The following is a 21,987-nucleotide window of genomic DNA, read 5'->3' as shown; positions in this document are numbered from 1 at the left end:
AGTTTTTAATGTGTTTTTTGGGATTTTTGGCGATTTTTCAAACAAAATTATTTCTGAAGAGTCTTTTTGTTGTAACTTTGCCAAAGTAAGACCCAAAATCAAAAGAGTTGCTATTTTGAACAGCTGGCAACCTATGCCATCCATCCCTGATCGATTGAAAACAATTAATTTAGTTTTGACATGAAAACCGAATTTTGAACTACTTTTTTGAAAAATGTATTTATTTCTGACTTTTTTGTAAGGGGGTACATCATCATTTTTTGAAGAAATTTGACAATCTGAAAAAATTTTAGATTTGAATGCCATTCGATTGGAAATTTTATTACGAATTCAACGGTGTATGACATTCCAACATTTGACCATTATTTCCCAGGGTTTTGACACAAAAACCAAGTTTTTAATGTGTTTTTTGGGATTTTTGGCGATTTTTCAAACAAAATTATTTCTGAAGAGCCTTTTTGTTGTAACTTTGCCAAAATAGGACCCAAAATCAATAGAGTTGCTATTTTGAACAGCTGGCAACCTATGCCATCCATCCCTGATCGATTGAAAATAATTAATTTAGTTTTGACATGAAAACCGAATTTTGAAAAACGTTTTTTGAAAACTTTATTTATGTCCAAATTTCTGACTTTTTTGTAAGGGGGTACATCATCATTTTTTGCAGAAATTTGACGATCTGAAAAAATTTTAACTGTGAATGCCATTCGATTGGAAATTTTATTACGAATTCAACGGTGTATGACATTCCAACATTTGACCATTCTTTCCCAGGGTTTTGACACAAAAACCAAGTTTTTAATGTGTTTTTTGGGATTTTTGGCGATTTTTCAAACAAAATTATTTCTGAAGAGTCTTTTTGTTGTAACTTTGCCAAAATAAGACCCAAAATCAAAAGAGTTGCTATTTTGAACAGCTGGCAACCTATGCCATCCATCCCTGATCGATTGAAAATAATTAATTTAATTTTGACATGAAAACCGAATTTTGAAAAACGTTTTTTGAAAACTTTATTTATGTCCAAATTTCTGAATTTTTTGTAAGGGGGTACATCATCATTTTTTGCAGAAATTTGACAATGCAAAACAATTTTAGCTGTGAATGCCATTCGATTGGAAATTTTATTACGAATTCAACGGTGTATGACATTCCAACATTTGACCATTATTTCCCAGGGTTTTGACACAAAAACCAAGTTTTTAATGTGTTTTTTGGGATTTTTGGCGATTTTTCAAACAAAATTATTTCTGAAGAGTCTTTTTGTTGTAACTTTGCCAAAGTAAGACCCAAAATCAAAAGAGTTGCTATTTTGAACAGCTGGCAACCTATGCCATCCATCCCTGATCGATTGAAAACAATTAATTTAGTTTTGACATGAAAACCGAATTTTGAACTACTTTTTTGAAAAATGTATTTATTTCTGACTTTTTTGTAAGGGGGTACATCATCATTTTTTGAAGAAATTTGACAATCTGAAAAAATTTTAGATTTGAATGCCATTCGATTGGAAATTTTATTACGAATTCAACGGTGTATGACATTCCAACATTTGACCATTATTTCCCAGGGTTTTGACACAAAAACCAAGTTTTTAATGTGTTTTTTGGGATTTTTGGCGATTTTTCAAACAAAATTATTTCTGAAGAGCCTTTTTGTTGTAACTTTGCCAAAATAGGACCCAAAATCAATAGAGTTGCTATTTTGAACAGCTGGCAACCTATGCCATCCATCCCTGATCGATTGAAAATAATTAATTTAGTTTTGACATGAAAACCGAATTTTGAAAAACGTTTTTTGAAAACTTTATTTATGTCCAAATTTCTGACTTTTTTGTAAGGGGGTACATCATCATTTTTTGCAGAAATTTGACGATCTGAAAAAATTTTAACTGTGAATGCCATTCGATTGGAAATTTTATTACGAATTCAACGGTGTATGACATTCCAACATTTGACCATTCTTTCCCAGGGTTTTGACACAAAAACCAAGTTTTTAATGTGTTTTTTGGGATTTTTGGCGATTTTTCAAACAAAATTATTTCTGAAGAGTCTTTTTGTTGTAACTTTGCCAAAGTAAGACCCAAAATCAAAAGAGTTGCTATTTTGAACAGCTGGCAACCTATGCCATCCATCCCTGATCGATTGAAAACAATTAATTTAGTTTTGACATGAAAACCGAATTTTGAACTACTTTTTTGAAAAATGTATTTATTTCTGACTTTTTTGTAAGGGGGTACATCATCATTTTTTGAAGAAATTTGACAATCTGAAAAAATTTTAGATTTGAATGCCATTCGATTGGAAATTTTATTACGAATTCAACGGTGTATGACATTCCAACATTTGACCATTATTTCCCAGGGTTTTGACACAAAAACCAAGTTTTAATGTGTTTTTTGGGATTTTTGGCGATTTTTCAAACAAAATTATTTCTGAAGAGCCTTTTTGTTGTAACTTTGCCAAAATAGGACCCAAAATCAATAGAGTTGCTATTTTGAACAGCTGGCAACCTATGCCATCCATCCCTGATCGATTGAAAATAATTAATTTAGTTTTGACATGAAAACCGAATTTTGAAAAACGTTTTTTGAAAACTTTATTTATGTCCAAATTTCTGACTTTTTTGTAAGGGGGTACATCATCATTTTTTGCAGAAATTTGACGATCTGAAAAAATTTTAACTGTGAATGCCATTCGATTGGAAATTTTATTACGAATTCAACGGTGTATGACATTCCAACATTTGACCATTCTTTCCCAGGGTTTGACACAAAAACCAAGTTTTTAATGTGTTTTTTGGGATTTTTGGCGATTTTTCAAACAAAATTATTTCTGAAGAGTCTTTTTGTTGTAACTTTGCCAAAATAAGACCCAAAATCAAAAGAGTTGCTATTTTGAACAGCTGGCAACCTATGCCATCCATCCCTGATCGATTGAAAATAATTAATTTAATTTTGACATGAAAACCGAATTTTGAAAAACGTTTTTTGAAAACTTTATTTATGTCCAAATTTCTGAATTTTTTGTAAGGGGGTACATCATCATTTTTTGCAGAAATTTGACAATGCAAAACAATTTTAGCTGTGAATGCCATTCGATTGGAAATTTTATTACAAATTCAACGGTGTATGACATTCCAACATTTGACCATTATTTCCCAGGGTTTTGACACAAAAACCAAGTTTTTAATGTGTTTTTTGGGATTTTTGGCGATTTTTCAAACAAAATTATTTCTGAAGAGTCTTTTTGTTGTAACTTTGCCAAAGTAAGACCCAAAATCAAAAGAGTTGCTATTTTGAACAGCTGGCAACCTATGCCATCCATCCCTGATCGATTGAAAACAATTAATTTAGTTTTGACATGAAAACCGAATTTTGAACTACTTTTTGAAAAATTTATTTATTTCTGACTTTTTTGTAAGGGGGTACATCATCATTTTTTGAAGAAATTTGACAATCTGAAAAAATTTTAGCTGTGAATGCCATTCGATTGGAAATTTTATTACGAATTGAACGGTGTATGACATTCCAACATTTGACCATTCTTTCCCAGGGTTTTGACACAAAAACCAAGTTTTTAATGTGTTTTTTGGGATTTTTGGCGATTTTTCAAACAAAAGTATTTCTGAAGAGTCTTTTTGTTGTAACTTTGCCAAAATAAGACCCAAAATCAAAAGAGTTGCTATTTTGAACAGCTGGCAACCTATGCGATCCATCCCTGATCGATTGAAAATAATTAATTTAGTTTTGACATGAAAACCGAATTTTGAAAAACGTTTTTTGAAAACTTTATTTATGTCCAAATTTCTGACTTTTTGTAAGGGGGTACATCATCATTTTTTGCAGAAATTTGACGATCTGAAAAAATTTTAACTGTGAATGCCATTCGATTGGAAATTTTATTACGAATTCAACGGTGTATGACATTCCAACATTTGACCATTATTTCCCAGGGTTTTGACACAAAAACCAAGTTTTTAATGTGTTTTTTGGGATTTTTGGCGATTTTTCAAACAAAATTAACTGTGAATGCCATTCGATTGGAAATTTTATTACGAATTCAACGGTGTATGACATTCCAACATTAAACCATTATTTCCCAGGGTTTTGACACAAAAACCAAGTTTTAATGTGTTTTTTGGGATTACATCATCATTTTTTGCAGAAATTGCCATCCATCCATCGATTGAAAATAATTTATTTAGTATTGACAAAAAAATGGAATTTTAAAAAACGTTTTCGAAAAAAATTATTTATGTCCAAATTTCTGACTTTTTTGATAAGGGGGTACATCATAATTTTTTGCGTATATTAGAAAAATGGAAAAAAATTTTAGCTGCCAATGTCATTTGATTGAGAATTTAATGACGAATTCATTGATGTATGACATTCCATCCTTTGACACCGATGTATTAGACTTTCCAGGGTTTTGATACAAAAACCAACTTTATATAGGTGTTTTATTTTGGGTTATTGGAGACTTGGCAAAAAACAAAATCCCAAAAAGTCTTTTTGTTGTAACTTGGCCAAAATTAGACGTATAGCCATAAGAATGACTGTTTTGTACAGCTGGCAAAATATTCCACCCATCAAAAAAAACAATTTGTTGGCTGGTAATAATAATATATAGCAACAATTTAAACAGCATTTGGCTGTTGCCATGCCAAGGAACAACTTGAACTGAATATGTAGTTTCCCAATGGACACGCTATAGTATTCGTCCGCCAGGATAATCAAACTGTGGAATAAATATTAAAGTGTAGGCGAATCTGTTTATCTGAGAGATATTCCCCCTGGCGGCTGCAGCTGCAACTCCTCGCCATTTTCGATAAGTTTCCGGCTGGCGAGCATTCGCCTGGTATTTTTTGGCTTTGCCGTTGTTTTCCCCCGGCAGAAGTTTGCAGACAAGGCAGGTTGCTCATACGCACAGTTGCACCACGTCACCACCACCACCACCACCAGGCTGTTTGGAAGGGTGGCGGGGGGAGCTATGGGAACGACAGTCATTACCGCCAAAGTTTTGTCGGCCAACGTACTTTCGAGACAGCCATCTCATGGGCATCGAATTATGACACTTTTAGTGGTTTCTGCTAACTATGCGGCGGCCAAGGGAGAAAGCAGAAAGGGAGAAAGCAGAAAGGAGAAAGCAGATCCTGCAGAGGGCAGACAGAGACCCAAAACTGTCTTTGTATTTTAGTAAGTTTTGCCTTTTGGATTTGTTTGCAACTTTACTTCGATTTCAGCCAGCACAAAGTTGCAGTCATGTGGGCGAGGAAAAGATGGGGGTCCCTTTTGGAATTTATTTTCACTGGAATGTGTATTGTGGACTACAAAATATATATTTTCCATTTACTTAAAAAAAAATTATGATATAAAAATGTTTAATAAGTCTATATTAATAAATCTAGTAAAACTTATATTTTTCTATAGTTGACATACATTTATTTTCAAATTGATTTAACTATAATTTAAGCTATTAAAATATAAAAAATACCTATAGAAAACTTTTTGATGTTATTTTGGAAAAATGTGTATTGAGTAGTACAAAATTTAAATTTTTCCATATCAAAGTATGCTTATTTATTTGAAAAAAAAACATTTAAAATTTAAACAAATCAAGTAATACCTTTTTTTCTTGACTCTCATATTTTTCTTAAATTGATTTAATTATAGTTTAAGCTATAAACAAAATTAATAAATATATACCAATAAAAAACCACAAAAGACCTTCATTTTATGTATGTAGTAGTTTTTCCCAGCAGCTTTTCCGTCTTACAATGTTTTCATTTTCATTCTTTTCCTTCCTTTTGTTTTGCTGTTCGTTTTTCACTTTTCTTTTTGCGGTACCGCTTTTTTAACTTAAAAGTTTATCAATAAAATAATGAGAGAAAACTTTTTAATTTGACACACAATCCGTATGCGTTTGGGGACACTCCCCAGCCGCATTTTATTCGATACATTTGTGGGGAGAAGAGCAAATAAATAGGCAACGGTCATCATTTTATCACAGTGATAACTATAACTGGGGATACTAGATACTGGAGAAGTGGGCGTGGCTCAGCCCTTGAGACTCTTCAGCTTGTTCTTCTTTTCGACGGCCAAACTGTTGGCAAACTGCTTGTCCGCCTCCGACTTGTACTCAGCCAGATTGTACTTGGTGGCCTACAAAATGGAAAAATATATGTTAAAGACTTAAATATTTGTTTGGCAATTGGGCATACATGAAAAGACTGGTTTTGTGATAGAATAGTATTATGATATTATTATAGAATAATATTATAGGAATATATATATTTTTTGTTGTTGTTTGTTTTATTATATTACATAAAATGTATAATATTAAAGAACTCCAGTTAAGGCCACTGTTACCCTTTGACTTAAATATAAATATTTTCAAATCTGTTATATAAATTGTCTTTTTGCTGGTCTAAAATATTTGTTTAGAAAAATATTTTTTTTTTGAAATTGTAAATAATTCATTTGTGCTTCTATTTAATTAATATCTATAATTACCAAAGGAAACTTACGTTCAGGGCAGTGTTGAACTCGCTCATGGCCAATTTCTGAAGACCCCGGTAGTTTCTGCCCAGGATGCGACCCAGTTCGTAACGAGAAATCTGGAAGGCCTCCGTTGTGGTGGGTTCCTCGCTGTTGCTACCACTCTCCTCTCCACTGATGGACTATTGTTTGAAAGATATATGCCCCATATAGAATTTAATCTTAAATAATTCAATCCAAGACTCACAGTTTTCTCAGTCGTAACCCTGGGACGACTGGTGGGCTTATCGGGACCTGGGTCACTGAACTGTTCGTTTACAGTATTGTATATATCGTTTAGGGTATTTCGCGTATCCGTATATTGCTAGAAATTGAATTTAAAATGTTTCAAAAGTAAAGTACGGTAAAATAAGTACTACAACTCACATCCACAATTAGGTTTTTAGTGATGACCATCTTCTGAAAGAAGTCCCAGAAGATTCCGCGCTTGTGTCTGATATGTGGAGCATTCTCGAGGCTGTGATCCTTGGCCAGAACCAAAACCAGTCCCATTAGCAGAATGCCACCAATTATCAGGGTTTTATTTGCCATGAATTGCATGCTGTAAAAACACAAACGCTTTATTATTGCAGTGCTCTTTGCGTGATTAATCCATTGCAAATTGCATCGATCATTGGCAGATTCTGTCAACGGCCAGTGAAATAGCGGCAGCAATAGAAGAGACACGCCCCCGCAGAGGCGGTGCATAAATCATGTTCGCCGACAGCTCTCAAAAAGGAGAACAGCGGCCACCGAAAGCGAAATTGAAATGAAAATTGCTAGGGGAAATGGGAAATGGGGAATATGGCGAAAAGAGAGGTCAATAATAAAATGCGTCGCATTTCAACGAATTGCGTCGAAAAAATCACCAACAAATGCTTCGAATAGGAGTTATACAAAAAGGTTCCATTGGTTTTAAAATATATTTAAATTTGAAATTTATAAAACAATCTTGATAATATTTTATTATCATTCATAAAGCAGTAGGAATCTTACGCGTAAACTTTTAGTTTTAACATTATATATTTTACTATTAAAAAATTAATTAATTATACATTTATATTATTATTACATGTACCGCAATCATTGATAATAATTATTTTTAAATAATTTGTTTATGACCAGAAAATAATTTTTAATCTGTGATTCTTAGTATTTTAGGTGTCTAAAATGTTCATAAATTTGTAAGCTAAATTTTTGGGGATAACTTTATTCGTGCAGCATTATTGATATATATTGTTTTGTTAGCTTATTAAATGAATTAACCTTATTAAAAAATACTTTTTTTTTGTAATTTTGTGAGCGATTGAATAATAATCGAAAAGTAATCATTTGATTGCGATTATATTTTTTTCGAACAAATTAATAATTAATATTTACGGTCCTTGCTTTCTTTCTTTCCTAAGGTCTTAAAATATTAAAAAAAATGTAAAGTTGAATAATTAACTCTATTGCAATTTGGATTTAAAAAAGGCTTTGCCTAATGAAGACATCTAAAAGACTTACAAAAACAATAAAACAGTCTTAATTGTTCTTTTTTGTTTAAGGAATTCGCCCTTTTTTACATCCTAAACAAATCTCCAGCTTTATTTAAATAATTGTCCATTTCGTCGGGTATAAAATGCGAAAACAGTTTTTCCCTTGGCATAATTGCTGCAGGACGGAAAATATTTAGCTCCCCTGAAAGTATGCAGTGGAAATTGTGTGACAATCAAATTTGCAATATTTAGTCAACTTTTGCGCTGCTTTGCGAAACTCCATCGCAAATTGTGTAAAATGCACACTTTTTTCAACTTCAATGTTTATTTTTAATGCGCGTAATTAGGAAAATTGCCAAAGTAGCTTAATAAATTTTTACATTTTAATTGCATTTCTGCCGTTCGAACGCAATACGCAAAAATATTCAAATACCATTTAATGTCACAATGCGGCCGTGGCTGTGTGTTTTTGCCGTATTTAAGCCCCTTTGGCCCAAAAGAGTTAATAGAAAACAGCAATTGGCCACCGGCAAAGGCCAAAAACTGTCCGCTTAATTGTTTGCCCATAATTTCCAATGCAATGCGAAAATAATTTAAATTATTTCAATGCCACCCCGGCTAAACAAAACAAAAAACTAAGAAAAAAATAGGGAAAATATACAATGATTATATTATATTTGCTACATTTTGCAGCATTTGTGCCCGACTATGCCGCAATTGAAAATGCAATGACCTCTTCAGCTGGAGAGAGGGATAAAAGTGCAGTGTGCAGTATTGATGAAATTATAGCCAGAATAAATTGCGCAAAATGTGTAAAAATATTATTAAAATCATTTGTATCACTTGCAGGGCTTTGTTGGCTTTCCTCTCATTCCACATTTGCACTATCGTTTGTTAAATTAAATGTAATTAAAGCAAACTACATTTTTGCATACACAAATTAGATAATGTAGTTGCTACTTCAATATAGGTTGTCTTTTCTTGGTGCTCAATTTTTGGAATATTTCTTTCCGTGTGGCTATTTGAGCAGCTTACGGCGGAATTGGCCCATTTGATTGGAATGTTGGCCACTTGCCGAAAACGTTGGCACTTCATTTTCACCATCACGCAGGAAAATCTGATTGATGGGGTATCAATTTTCCGTCCACGGGGTTGGGGGTCAAGCCAGCTGAATAGTATTCCCAATAAAAAATTGTAGCACCGAAATTACAACGAACGGAGTGTATTATTTTATTATTGTTAATATTAACAACTACATATACGTATTTTGTAAGCCCTATAATGTGTTTCTCAATTTTCAATTAATTAAACAATGATTTCTCAAGAAATAGTCTGTAACAAAAAATCCTATTTATGTAAATGGTTATTTCTGTTGCTTTTAAGATGGCTTATTTAAATACTTTAAATTAAATTAAATAATTTATTAATATTTTGCATTTAATTACTTTAAGTGGTATTTTCCAAGCCTCATTAAAGTAATTCTTATTTTTCATATATTTTATTAACATAAAGGCTAAGCATGTAATAACTATAACTAGTGTTTTAGATTTTTTTTGGGTAACGGATAATTTCTTTAAGATTTGTTGGTTATATATTTTAAATAGCAGAGGGTTTGTCATTTTCCTCACATTTTCCCGCTACGATGGCAACCAATTTCGGACCACCCGTGACCCCCTTTACCATACTAAACCCCTATTGCACATATAGTATTCCCCGGTATCGTATCGTTGAGCGGAGGAGAAGTCAATTGCCTTTGGCTCTCCGTAGACAATCGTTTGATGCTTTAATGCTACTCAAGAGCTCAAACTCTTTTGCCAGGCGAATGATGATGCAGCAACAACAATAATAACAACAACAACGCCAGCAAATTGCCGAATAAAAAAAGAAAAACACCGAGTAGCAGAGCGAAAAAAGTACTTGAAGTGAAAACTTTTGCTTTTTCGAGAGCGTAAACCCCCCGTCACCCCCAAGCCCTTAGCCCCAAAAAGCAATGCCATAAAAATGCATGACTCACACACACACACACACACACGCACACACGGTAAACATACACATATGCATATCTTTATTCCCATAGATTGCCTGTTGTAGCGTAAGGCAATCAGCAGAAAAAGCAGAAGGATCTCCACCCACTTTTAACCCAGCCCACGAAAAAAAAAAAAAAAAAAATAGGAAACGAAACGAAACGAATCGGTACATATAACAGACAAACATTTCATTGAGTCGAGTCGAGTTGAGTTGAGACGAGTTTTGCGAAGTGGGAAGTGCACTTGAGTTTTGCCAGCGTCTTTGGAGCCCAAGCCCAAGTTTCACTTCATCGCATGCCCAATTCCAAAAATTGCTTTGCATATGTGCGAAGTGATTGCTTAATTGCTAAAATTCATTGCACAGATTGATAGGGGGATGTGCAAAAAGTAAAAAAAAGGAACAAAATGAAAAAGCCTAAAGGGGCAGAGAGTGTCCAAAACCAAAAGGGAAGCTGTGAAGCCCTTTTTGAAGTTATTATGGCTAATTCCATGGGAAGTGGACAGCACGTTGCATACAGTTCCATTCAAAATATTAGTGTTCGAGCGAAAATCATAATAAGAAGGACACATTTGGTTTAAAACATAGTTGCAAAATATTTTAAAAAAATTTGTAATTAACATTTGTATAAATATACATTCAATTAAATATATAAAATGTTTTTATAAAGATTCGAGCTAACTGACTGAATTAATGGAAAATTACTTTACAAAAATTTATTTGTCAAAACAAAAAAAAATTTAAGTATCGCCAAAAAACTTGGAGTGCATACCAAGGCTTTACAATAATTAATTGGTTCAATAGAAAAGGCTGTGTAAGTGTAATTAAATTGAAGCTCTTGGGGACAGTTGCTCCAGTTCGTTGTTAAAAATACGCGTCAGTATTTAAGATCCAACTTGCTTGGATCCGATGCTTCGTTCAAAAGTTATTTAAAAAATACATTTATTTTAAGATTTTTAAAATCTTAAATTGCATTTACAATAAGCCCTTAAATAGGATATTTGTAAATTTTGTTCTTAGCCTTGGCCTTATCTCACCCCTTATGTGTTTTTCGGCCATATCCTTTGCCTCTTTTCGGGCCATATTCTCCGTCTCTTACGACTGGCCTTTTTCTGTTTGCTTTGGCGACTTTGTCGCCGCTCTACTGCTTTCTTTTGCCTTTCTCCGCTTTCTTTCGATTACTTTTTCTCCTTGCCACTGGGTACTTTTCCTTCAGCGTGTTGTCATTATCAGCATCTTGGCTGCATTTGTTGTCGCTGCTGCTGCTTGGAGTATTTTAATTATGCCCTAATGGCGCATAATAGGTTTCCCTTTCCCACCGCCCATCTCCTGTCTCCCTCTGGTTGGCCCCCTCATTACGCCTCAACTAACGGCATTGGCATTTTTGGTTGTCCCGCTTCCGTTTTTCGCAACTTTGCCAGTTTTTCGACTAGATTTTCAGTTTAGTTTGTCCACCCTACCGACTGCTTTCGCCCAACCCTCCTGCCTTTCCCACCGCTTTCACTCCCTGTTTTCAGGTAAATTTGCACTGGTCCGCAGCTGGGAAAACCTCTTTATCAATGCCCAAATACCCTGTGAGATGAAAAACCCAAAATGTGAATAATGAACTAGTCAAAAACTGGTAACAACTTTTTTTTAATCATTAATATTGCAATAAACAATTATTCAAATTACTTTAATAATTTTAAGCTGAAAACATGTAATTTTTAAATTTACATTCGATTTTCTTATTTTATTTATTTATTAAGAAAAACAATCGTTAAATATTGTTTATATCATAAATTGAATACTACCATTACTTAAACATTATTTTTAATTAATTTAAATTGCAAACAAAAATTATTCAAAATATTTTAAAAATTGTTTTTAAGCTGAAGTCAAACCATTTTAAAATAGGCCTTAGCGTTCCTTATTTTTAAATATATATATTTTATTATGGTATAAGGAAAAAATGCATTAAATAATATAAAAAAAATGTCACCTAATTAACAGCATATCTTTGATACCATATTCTACCCCCTTTTTTTGGCCAATGCCTTTTGGCTTTTTCCACTATTTGGATGGTGGCATCGCCACCCCGTTTTCGTTCTGCCTTTCTTCTTCACTTTACTTACTTTTGTTACCAGTTTTTCGGCAATTCTCGTTGCACTTTAGTGCACGCTTTGATTATTTTATTGCCCATCCCCCCATCCTGTTCAAACTTCATTTGAAATTAAAACTTTTTCGGCTGTGGAAGCGAGATGGCGAACGGCAGAATCGCATTCTTGATTATGTTTTCCAACTGGCTCATCAACTGGCCAACAAAACTTTGTAATTATATCAATGAGTGGTGGTGGGCGGTGGTGGAGAAACGGGGGCATGGCATTTAAATCGGACTTTTCGATGGCTAGCCAAAAATCAATCAATTTTCGTCTCTGCTCTCAAAATATTTTTGCATGGCATTTCAATTAAATTTGATTTGATGCAATGCAATGCAATGTGATTCGATGCGATTCGTTTCGTTTCGATTCTCAGCGCTCTCTCAAGCATTGCTTTGGATGCACTGAGAGAAAAGTAGGGAATTATTTATTTTTAGATCATATTATGTACTTTTATATATATTGTCTAAGACGTAAGCAGCGATTAGGGGAAATAAACAACCTTTTTGATATATGTAAAACTTTGTAAATTTTAATAAAAGCTGTAATTTTGTAAGTAATTTTGCTGCAAGCCACAAAACAAATCTAGTTAAGTTTTTCTTAGGCTTATTTAAATTAAAAATTATATATAAGATTTAACAGAAAAGCTTCTAAAATAAAAATTTAATATTTTTTTTCGTAGCTTTTGTTTAAAAAAAAGGATCTTAGCTGCACAAAACCAAATTAAAAGATCTTAAGCAACTTTGCGTTTGTTTGATTTTCTCTGTGTTGCCAAAATTCTCATTGTGTTCTTGTGTTGGTAAACACACACTTGAACAAAGGCGAACACACTTGGGAGAAAGGAGAAATGGGGAAAGGGGAGAAAGTAAGAAGAAGTGAGGAGAAAGGGTTTCTCCGCCTGAGACAACGAAAGCAACTCAAACTGACGAAGTGCCTGGCATATTGTCCATGTATCTAATGATACACATACCCCATCACACTCATACACTCACAAACACACACACCGACAAGGAGTAAGCTCACAAGGAGCGGGGAAAAGAGAGGGCAATACAGACTGAGCGAGACAGACAGTGCGACAATTGCTGCCTCGGATCTCGCCTCATTTTGCATTTGCATGCTAAGTACCAATTAAACGAGACTTAAGAGCGATTTAAATGTCCTTGATATGTTGCCATTGTTTGTGTGTGTGTGTGTGTGTGTGGAGGGCATGCGTGTGTGGCCAAGTGTATGCATGTGTGTTCGAGTGGGTGTCCCAGGAAATATTCCCGAAGGGGCTACCGTGACCCATAAAAGTTAGACTACAACTCTCATGAGCTATAAAATTAAATAAACTACAGCTTAAAAAAAAAATGTATCAATATATTAAATATATACATTTTCTATATATTCTAAATTGGTAAAAAAACATGATTATTTTGAAATATTTGTAAATAGGTTAATCATTTAAAAATGGCAATGTTTACCTACAATTAAAATACAACAGCACTTATGTTTTAACTGATAAGTTTTATTGCTATTATTATTTGTAAAAGATTTTAAAGCATTGCATATTGCATATACACTCTAAAATAGTTGCCAAACCTGTTTAAGACTCTTTAGAAAAAATTAAAAACTTTTAAAAATGAAACAGTTTTTTATTTAATTAACTTAATTTATTTACTTATGGATTTTGAGGGCTACAGTTATTTTCTATTTCCTCTTTTTAAGAACCAATTTGAAAGTACAGATGAATAAGACAACAATTCTCACTTAAAAATCGAAATTCTTTACTTCAAGTTCTGGAATTTAGCTTTATTTGGCATTTATATTCTAAATATTTTTCAAAGGAGCCTAAGACTTTTTATAAACAATTGGTAACTTTTGATTTATTTAATTAAAAATTCTGATTATTCATTATTATTTCTGTTTTTAAGAAACAATTTTAAAACAGTCTAAGAAGACACTTAAAAATCTAATTTCAGAAGAGGAAGTTCTGCGTTTTTAAGTAGGGAATGGTGTAAAAGTGCAGTCATTTCCCCCAATCTGTAGGCATACTTTTGCAGCGCACTGTGGCGCCATGGTGGCAGCATAAATTATGCGAATCGATGGCATCTTATCAACATTTGTCACTGCCGCACACTGGCACTCGAGTACGCACACACTGTCACATTTGTCCACCTGAAAATGCATTTACCCCGCCTTTCCCTTTACCCCCTTCTTCCCCTTTCCCCCGATTTCCCGATTTCCCCCTAATTCACATCCAGAATACAGCATTTTCCGTGCTGCAATTCGATTTCCATTTTGGCAATTCGAGTTTCGGTTTCAGAGTTTCGATTTCTGTTTTTGGTTTAGTGTGTGCATTGCTGTGTGTGTAAGCGAAATTATCGAGTTACATTTTGGCAATTTTTGTTGATTACACACATGAACCCCTTACCCCATTACACCCCCGCCCCGCAATGGCTTCGACCCGTAGAGTTTCGCAGATTGGGCCCCTCGCACTTGGCATAATGTAATGAAAAATAAATAAATCCAACGTGGCCATAAACCTGAGCAGTCATAAAATGTGCGTTTATTGAAATTAAAACCTGGCCAACAGGGGTTAATAGTGGAGCGGCTAGGGGCTTTGGGGGGTTAAGGGGTAGGTTAGGTGTCGAGTCGGAAGCGATCATAAAACTAAAACAGAGACACAAACTTGACCGAGGCAAAGTCTTGCATAATAAATGCTAATAAAGCTTTACGATGATGTTGGCTAGATAGGAGGATGGTGGGTGGTTCGAAGCGACCCCAGCTGACCCAAGGACACAAACACATACACATATGCTAACCCCCTGTTCCTGTTCGGGCGCCACGTAAAAGTTAAACAACACGAAATTCCATTAAGCGAATGGATTGCCATTCATAACTGTCCTCGGGAATGTGTGTTTGTCTGTCTGTGGGTGTATTTTTTGGATGTGGGTGTGTCGGTGTGTTGGTGTGTGTTTTCTCTTGTAAACAACACCAACTACCAGGGCTACAAAAGTTGCCCGAAAATGAATGGCAACCATTTATTGATATCCAGAAGGGAGAAGGGCAAATATTTCCCGAAAAAATATAAACAAAAGGGGGCGAAGGCATACGTTAAATGGGTAGGAAAATGTGCGGATCCTTAACCTTTTTATTTTGTGTGCATTTTATATTTTAAAATAGGGGTAAATTTACTTATACTTTTGCTAGGTAATGCTTATATAAGCTATATATTAAATTAAAGGAAAATAACTAAGTAACTGTTGTTTACTAAACCAAATAACACAAGAATTAAATTGTAATCTAGTTGAATGCCCACGAAAATCGGAATCTTGATTCCATTTAATATAATCAAAGCTAAATATAGGGCTTCAGCTGAATTCCGAGCGAGTAAACCACAGGCCAGCACCAAAACAGGACCGCAAACACCCAAATACACACAAGGCACACACACACACACATGCATAACTGAGGAGTACACACACACGGAGGCAAACAAACAAACAAACAAGGATACAGTGAAGCCCCCCTTTCGCACACCCCTGTCGCATTGCTTTCATGTGTTTACTTTGGACATCGCATAAAGGTGACCAGACTCTGTGATATGTCATTTATTTTCAGCGCTGGCCGCGCCCGCCATTTGTAAACTCAACCGGAAAATTGCTTTTCTCAGCGCGTACCCTTTTTTTCCGCCAATTTTCTCTTTAGTTTTTCCCCTGCTAATGGCTGGCTGCAAAAAACTAAGGAAAACAACTAGGGAAAATACAAAATATGGCATTCAAAATGGTTTTGTTTTGTTTGGTTTGGTTTTGTTTGGTTTGGTTTGGGGGGTGGTGCAAATAAAGGAATTTAGAGAAAAACTGTTTACAGTTGTAATTAAATTCGCAATCGAGGGGGCCTTCTATTTAATTGTCTGGCATCAACATTATTTTAAGTGGCAGCGGGAGCAGGGCAGCGGGGTGCCTAGCCAGCCATAGGGGGCGTATACGTGATCGTCGAGGCGAGCTCATAACTCATAATACGTATACGCCCCATCGTCTTGGGCCCCGGCTACGTGCCAACTGTCAAAAAGCGGCATCCTGCAGCGAGGATGCCCAGCAAGTCAATAAATAAAACATACATATTGATATGGCCATGTTTTCGTGGGGAAGCACTTTAAGTTATCCTTCCTATTCGTATATATGTTTTAATCCACCCCCTCTGGGTAAGAACCCGCACTCTACGATTGCTCCTAATTTTTCGTTGCAGCTGCATAAACACATTTGTTGGTCCAACGATTTTATAATGCTCTGCCATATCTCCACTGCATCTGTCGGTTTCCCACACACCAAAATGGGCTATAAACGAAGGCAGAGATATGCCAAAAGGCGGGCAAATGAAAACCGAAACTAGTTAAGATTCCAACTCAAGTTATGCACTTAATAAACCCCGGCCACGTCTTGCTTTGGATGCCTCGCAAAGTGTTTTCTCTCATAAAAATGTGTGGGTATTTACTAAGAAAAGCTCACTTGTAGCTTCGCTGAATCATAAGGCTTATCAGAAGAATAAAAATATATGTAAAATATCTAATTTATTTATATATAATGTATTCTAAGGAAAGTATACAAGTTCATTTTTGTTCACATATAAATAGAATTAAAGAATTTTTAAAGTCAATTAATATACTTAAATTTAAATATAAATATACAAATTAAAAAAAGGTATGAGTCGAATGGGTACAAAATATATTTTATATTAATACATATTTAAAAAAAATAAACAAAAAAAAAATTGAAAAAAGTTGTGCAGATTTTGGTGTATCAATTTGGTGGCTAAAAAGCATTTGACAACATAAATACATTTTAACAATGTTTTCATTAGGACCATTTTAGCTTTTTCCTAGCTGGTTTTAAGCCAAACTAGCTAATTTGTGTACAAATTGTAGCATTTTCTAGCTTGCTTCCCGCCAAACTAGCTATTTTTGTTAAGAAGTTTTGCTTTATCTTGCTGATTTCATAAGCTATTCGAGTTCAATAAAACAAGAATAAGCCGACAAACAGGGGCCCCAAAATTTAAATTTTAAAAACTAGAAAAATTAATTTTTTTGAACTACTTTGGAACGGAGGATTCGATCCAAGCAAGTTGGATATCTTTCGACGCGTATTTTAAACAGGAATACAAATAGGTTAAAAAAATAATCATAGAGGACCAAACAGAGCCCATAAACTCTTAATAATAGTATTTTTAGTGTGCCACTTTCACCGCAAAACTTAAGTTTTGGTTTGCATACCATTTTCAATTAATTTAAATAATTTATAAGAGTCGATGGCCACAGTAGCTAGTACTCTATAATCGTAACTATTTGTTTTAATAATAGCTTGCCCTTCTCTAAAACAGTTTCATATAATAAATACAAAACAAATCACAATAATAATAAGTATTCTAATTACTCTAACTATTATATAAAACAGTTTTACTTAATAAATAAAAAAAAATAAAAATAATTAGTATTCTACAAACTTGCATTTATTTAATCTATAATAACTTTATTATTTTTCTTGATTTTTATAGACATAGGCAAATATCAAAGCTCTTACAGCTTTTGCTCGCTTAGGAATACCTAAAAAAATATATTTGTCTAAATATAGCTGCGACCAGGCAGGCAGATGTTCAATATATGTTAAACGTTTTTGTTTGCCAGTATAAATATTTCCCTTGGCTAATCAATTTGTATCTGCCGCCATGCCGATGACGCTCATAAAATGCGCTTGACAAAAAACAAAAAACCAAAAAAAAATACAAAACAATAAGCAATAAAAATAAGCCCTCAAAGTGGAATTGAGAAAAGACAACAATAGCAAATGCTAATCATGAACCAACTATCAAGCAAAGCGCGACCTTGACTTTCATACCAAAAACTCAAGCGACAAACCCCCTTCCCTCCTCCCCCCACACCCCATTCCACCAGCCCAAGGTCATTCGCAGCTCTTGCCAAACTCCAGTGGATTTCTCTGATCATTTTCGGCTGGATTCTTTCGGCCAATTGACAATTGTCGCTTTTGGCCGCAAATGTAAAAAAACCGGTAAGAGAAGAAGACAGTCGACATTGACAGGTGGTAATTGATGGGCGAGGGCCGAGTTGTTTCCACGCTTTTTGGCCCAGAGAAGTTGGCTTTTGATTAACATTCAATTGGTCAACGAGCCAATTGAATTTTTGTGGGCCTGTTTTTTCGGGGGGAGTTGCTGTCGGTTTCACAGAAACTATGATTAATTCGCACCCGAAGGTAATGGTATTTTGCGTTGGGAAATGTGTAAGCAACTGTATTGACTTAACAAGCAAATAAAGGTACTTTGGCAATTTTTATATCTGTGTAATTGTAACAAATTAATTAATAAATTTAAAGTATGCACTTTTTGATGCTGAAACATTTTATAAGATAAGATATATAAGCTTTAAAACCTTGCTTGAATAATCTTTAATGAAAATATATATATACCAAGTATTTTTTTAGTTTATATATTTACGTACATCAGTTTAATTAATAATCTTTTAATTGGTTTATTCCGTAATATATTGTTTTAATTTATTTCAATAACTAAAATAACTTAACATACAAATAAAGGTACTTTATTAATTGTTATATAAGTATGTGCAATTGTAACAATTTATTTATTTATAAATTTTATGCTCTTATGGGTGTTGAAACATTTTAAGATGACAGAAAGCCTTGTTTCATTTTATAATAAAATTATTGAATGTCTGCAGATTGCACACTTTTTAATGGAAAACAAAGATTAAGATATTATAAATAACAAATATTTGACTGCAACAGGCTGAATCATTAAATAAATTTTCTTTTAATTATAATCAAGCATCGTTAATTTGGTGAAAGTGTATTTCAATTACTGGTGTTATCTTAGCATATTGTTAGTTAGTTTACTTGTGCAAAAACAATATCCTTTGTAGTGTAATTAATTTTGATTGATTTTTGCTGTAGTTTCGGGAAGTTTCACGTCTCATGTGGCAGGCAGATTTTCCCCCTGCAACATTTCCTCAAGCTGCGTAACTGGAAAAGCCCCCTGTCTTTTTTACCCGAGATGTGGGGCCTATTAATTTGCACAAATTGCACATATTCGCCACTGCATACTGCCTGTTAATCTCCCTCGCATGTTGCATAACCAACTGCAGTGTGCCGATGCAGGCAGCAGTTTGAAGAAGGGGCGCCCCAAGATGAGGTAATTGGGTCACTATTGTTTACACGCCGCTGCGCATGCGTCGCTGCCTTCAACTGCCTTCAAAAGAAGAAACCGCAGCAAAACCGATTTTAAATTCACCAAAAATTCAGCCCCTACCATTTGTTGTTTATTCGCTTTTTTATGGAATTTTGTTTCTGTTGATCTTTCGGCTTTTGAGCATTTCAAGGCCGTTGAAGATTTCGTGGGACTTGTTGACTATATCTTGTTATCTGGGCGATGTGCGATGTTCACCTGTCGAACTCCATGAGACCCCAAAAACTGGAGCAAGGGAAACCGGCTTTAAGTGGTTAATAGAGGCAAAATGAATGCGTTGCATTTATTGAAAAACTGCCGATATATGCATGTTTTTATAGCCTTTTCAAGGTGTTGTTGTGACTTATTAAAATTTCACTCGATTTAATCATAACAAATTAATTTCAGTATGGTTTAACACAATTAGTTACATTTTATTGAAATCAATGGTTATACATTGTTGAATAGTTATTGCAGTTAAATGCAAAACACATAAAACAAAAATAGTCGCAGAGTATTTTTAAAAATAATCACAGAACACATTTTATATTTAAAAAAAAAAATTCTATAAATGAAAAATTAAGTACTCACATTTATGATTATTTTTTTTTTTGAACTTTTATAATTTCTTTAATAGAATAGTCGCAGAGTATTTCTGAAAATTGTCACAGAACGCACAGGCAAAAAAATAGTTTTAAAAATACTTCAGCACTCAAACATTTTATTATTTAAAGTGTTTAGAGTCAATATGGCAAGTACTTTGTTTTTCAATTTACCAATTTCCATTACACACTTTTTCGCATACTTTTTTCAACACACACTCGTTAAAATCCTTGCCCAACAACGCGTTAAAAGGCAGAGGTCAGCCATGGGTTAATGTTTGCGCCGCTTGCCAAACTCACGCAGCCAAAAAAAAACATAAATTCCAAAATATATTTGTAACTTGGAATGCAGCACAGCGGCAATAAAAAAAAAACAAAAAAAAAAATACAATAAAAAATACAACAAAAATTATAGGAAAAACAAACAATGAAACTCACTTTCACGTGGCCCGCTAATCAATCGGCCAATCAATCGAGCACTTCAAAATAGATCTATAACACTCGCGCTGAGAGCAATCGAATTGGAAACCGAAACTAAAATGGGTTTGAAAACAAAAATCGAAATCGAAACTGAAATTTATTTTGGTCGGCAACTTGTTAACTCAGTTACTTGGTTTGGCGCACGCGAAAGAGAACTAAACACGAGCGGCGGCCAAATTGTTTAAACTTTATGCAGCCTCAAAAACACTACAAAAAAAAGCATTAAACTGACGTCGCAGTCGACGGCGGCAGAGGCCGTTTCAAAGAGCCAAACGAGGCGGTACGGAGCCCAAACCTGAACCGAACTGAGGCGCCGGCACAGTGAACAAACTTGGAGAACAAATCATTATTCGTAGTGCAATTACACAAACTGCTTGTTTTCAGAGGTCAAATAAGTTTCACAAAATACTTATTTTATTCACAACAAATACAATTTACTGTAGCTAGCTAGGTAAACACCTAAAACAAATATTATTATAATATATAAAATATATAAAAATTTTATTGAAATAATATTACACATACGCTTTGGATTCCAATAATATTACCCATACGTACAGTTGCTCTTGATCACAAAAATAATTTTAACACTATGTGCCATATTAGTTGTTTTTACAAAAGAGCAGCGCCTTAAACTTAAAATAATCTTTATAAACTAATTTTCAACAAGTATTTTAAGCTTCATCTTCCAAATCGTGTTATTGAATATAAATAAATAATAAAATTAATGTGTGCTGATGTGTAATTTTACTATAAATACTTCAGATATGAAAATATCAGATAATTTAAAAATTAATATGATAATATTTTGGCAAACGCAACCACTGTGCCAAGTCCGACTTGAGAAGTGCAGTCACCAAGACGTCGACTGAGGCAGCGGCAGCGCTGTCCGCTCGAAGCTGTAAAGTAAACGCTGTAAACGGCACAAGCTGCAAATGCTGCGGAGCACAACAAAAACAACAGAGAGCCACGTTAAGAGCTCAGCTGACGCGGCTAAATGCTGCTGGCATTGCATAACACCTGGGTAATGGACAATCGCACCATGGGATCACAAATATGAAACAGAAATCAGGGGCCCCGAAGTTCAAAGTCTGATTAATGCAGAACTTTTCTCGACTTGAGAGTCAAGAACCCATTTAGAGGGGCCATTAAAAGCATACAAAGCCATTGTTCTTTAAAAAACAAAGGATTTTAGCCCTTTTAAAACAATATGTTTCAGCTGGACGACAAATAAATCGAAATAAAATAAATAACGGCCAGCGAATACTCAACTAAACACTTACAAAACGTTTGGGCAATTTATAAAGAAAGAAACCAGCCAACCAGCAATTTGTTTTTTAAAAATAGTAAGCGACAGCAATGATTTTTAGCCGCCTTTGTTGCTTCTGTTGTTTATGCAATAATCGCACTAATTGAAACGTTTTGACAGGAGGCACAGCAATAACAACAATAGCGATAACACCATCAAACACAGAGACAATACCCCTTTCCACTTTTAA

The 21,987-nt window shown here is 34.3% G+C and overlaps 1 protein-coding gene across 1 annotated transcript; it reads right to left on the bottom strand.

The window, feature by feature from the left end:
* Positions 1-5,575: 5,575 nt before the first annotated feature.
* On the bottom strand, positions 5,576-20,656 carry LOC128265233 (uncharacterized). Its single transcript, XM_053001111.1, has 5 exons — positions 20,447-20,656; positions 6,923-7,097; positions 6,744-6,860; positions 6,526-6,678; positions 5,576-6,160 (listed from the first exon to the last, which is right to left on the bottom strand). The coding sequence occupies exons 2-5, from the start codon at positions 7,094-7,096 to the stop codon at positions 6,056-6,058; spliced, it is 549 nt and encodes a 182-aa protein (XP_052857071.1). The 5' UTR covers position 7,097; positions 20,447-20,656; the 3' UTR covers positions 5,576-6,055.
* Between the last annotated feature and the right edge of the window lie 1,331 nt (positions 20,657-21,987).

The sequence above is a fragment of the Drosophila gunungcola genome, unplaced genomic scaffold, assembly GCF_025200985.1.
Source record: "Drosophila gunungcola strain Sukarami unplaced genomic scaffold, Dgunungcola_SK_2 000103F, whole genome shotgun sequence".
Taxonomy (NCBI): Eukaryota; Metazoa; Arthropoda; class Insecta; order Diptera; family Drosophilidae; genus Drosophila; species Drosophila gunungcola.
This window is presented reverse-complemented; position numbering and strand designations above follow the sequence as displayed.

Bases quoted from the DNA above. Each gene is read 5' to 3' on its own strand.
- LOC128265233 (XM_053001111.1), bottom strand. From the start codon at position 7,096: ATGCAATTCATGGCAAATAAAACCCTGATAATTGGTGGCATTCTGCTA. The intron at 6,861-6,922 runs GTGAGTTGTAGT...TTCAATTTCTAG, and splicing joins CTAAAAACCTAATTGTGGAT to CAATATACGGATACGCGAAA. The intron at 6,161-6,525 runs GTAAGTTTCCTT...TCCATTTTGTAG, and splicing joins AGTTCAACACTGCCCTGAAC to GCCACCAAGTACAATCTGGC.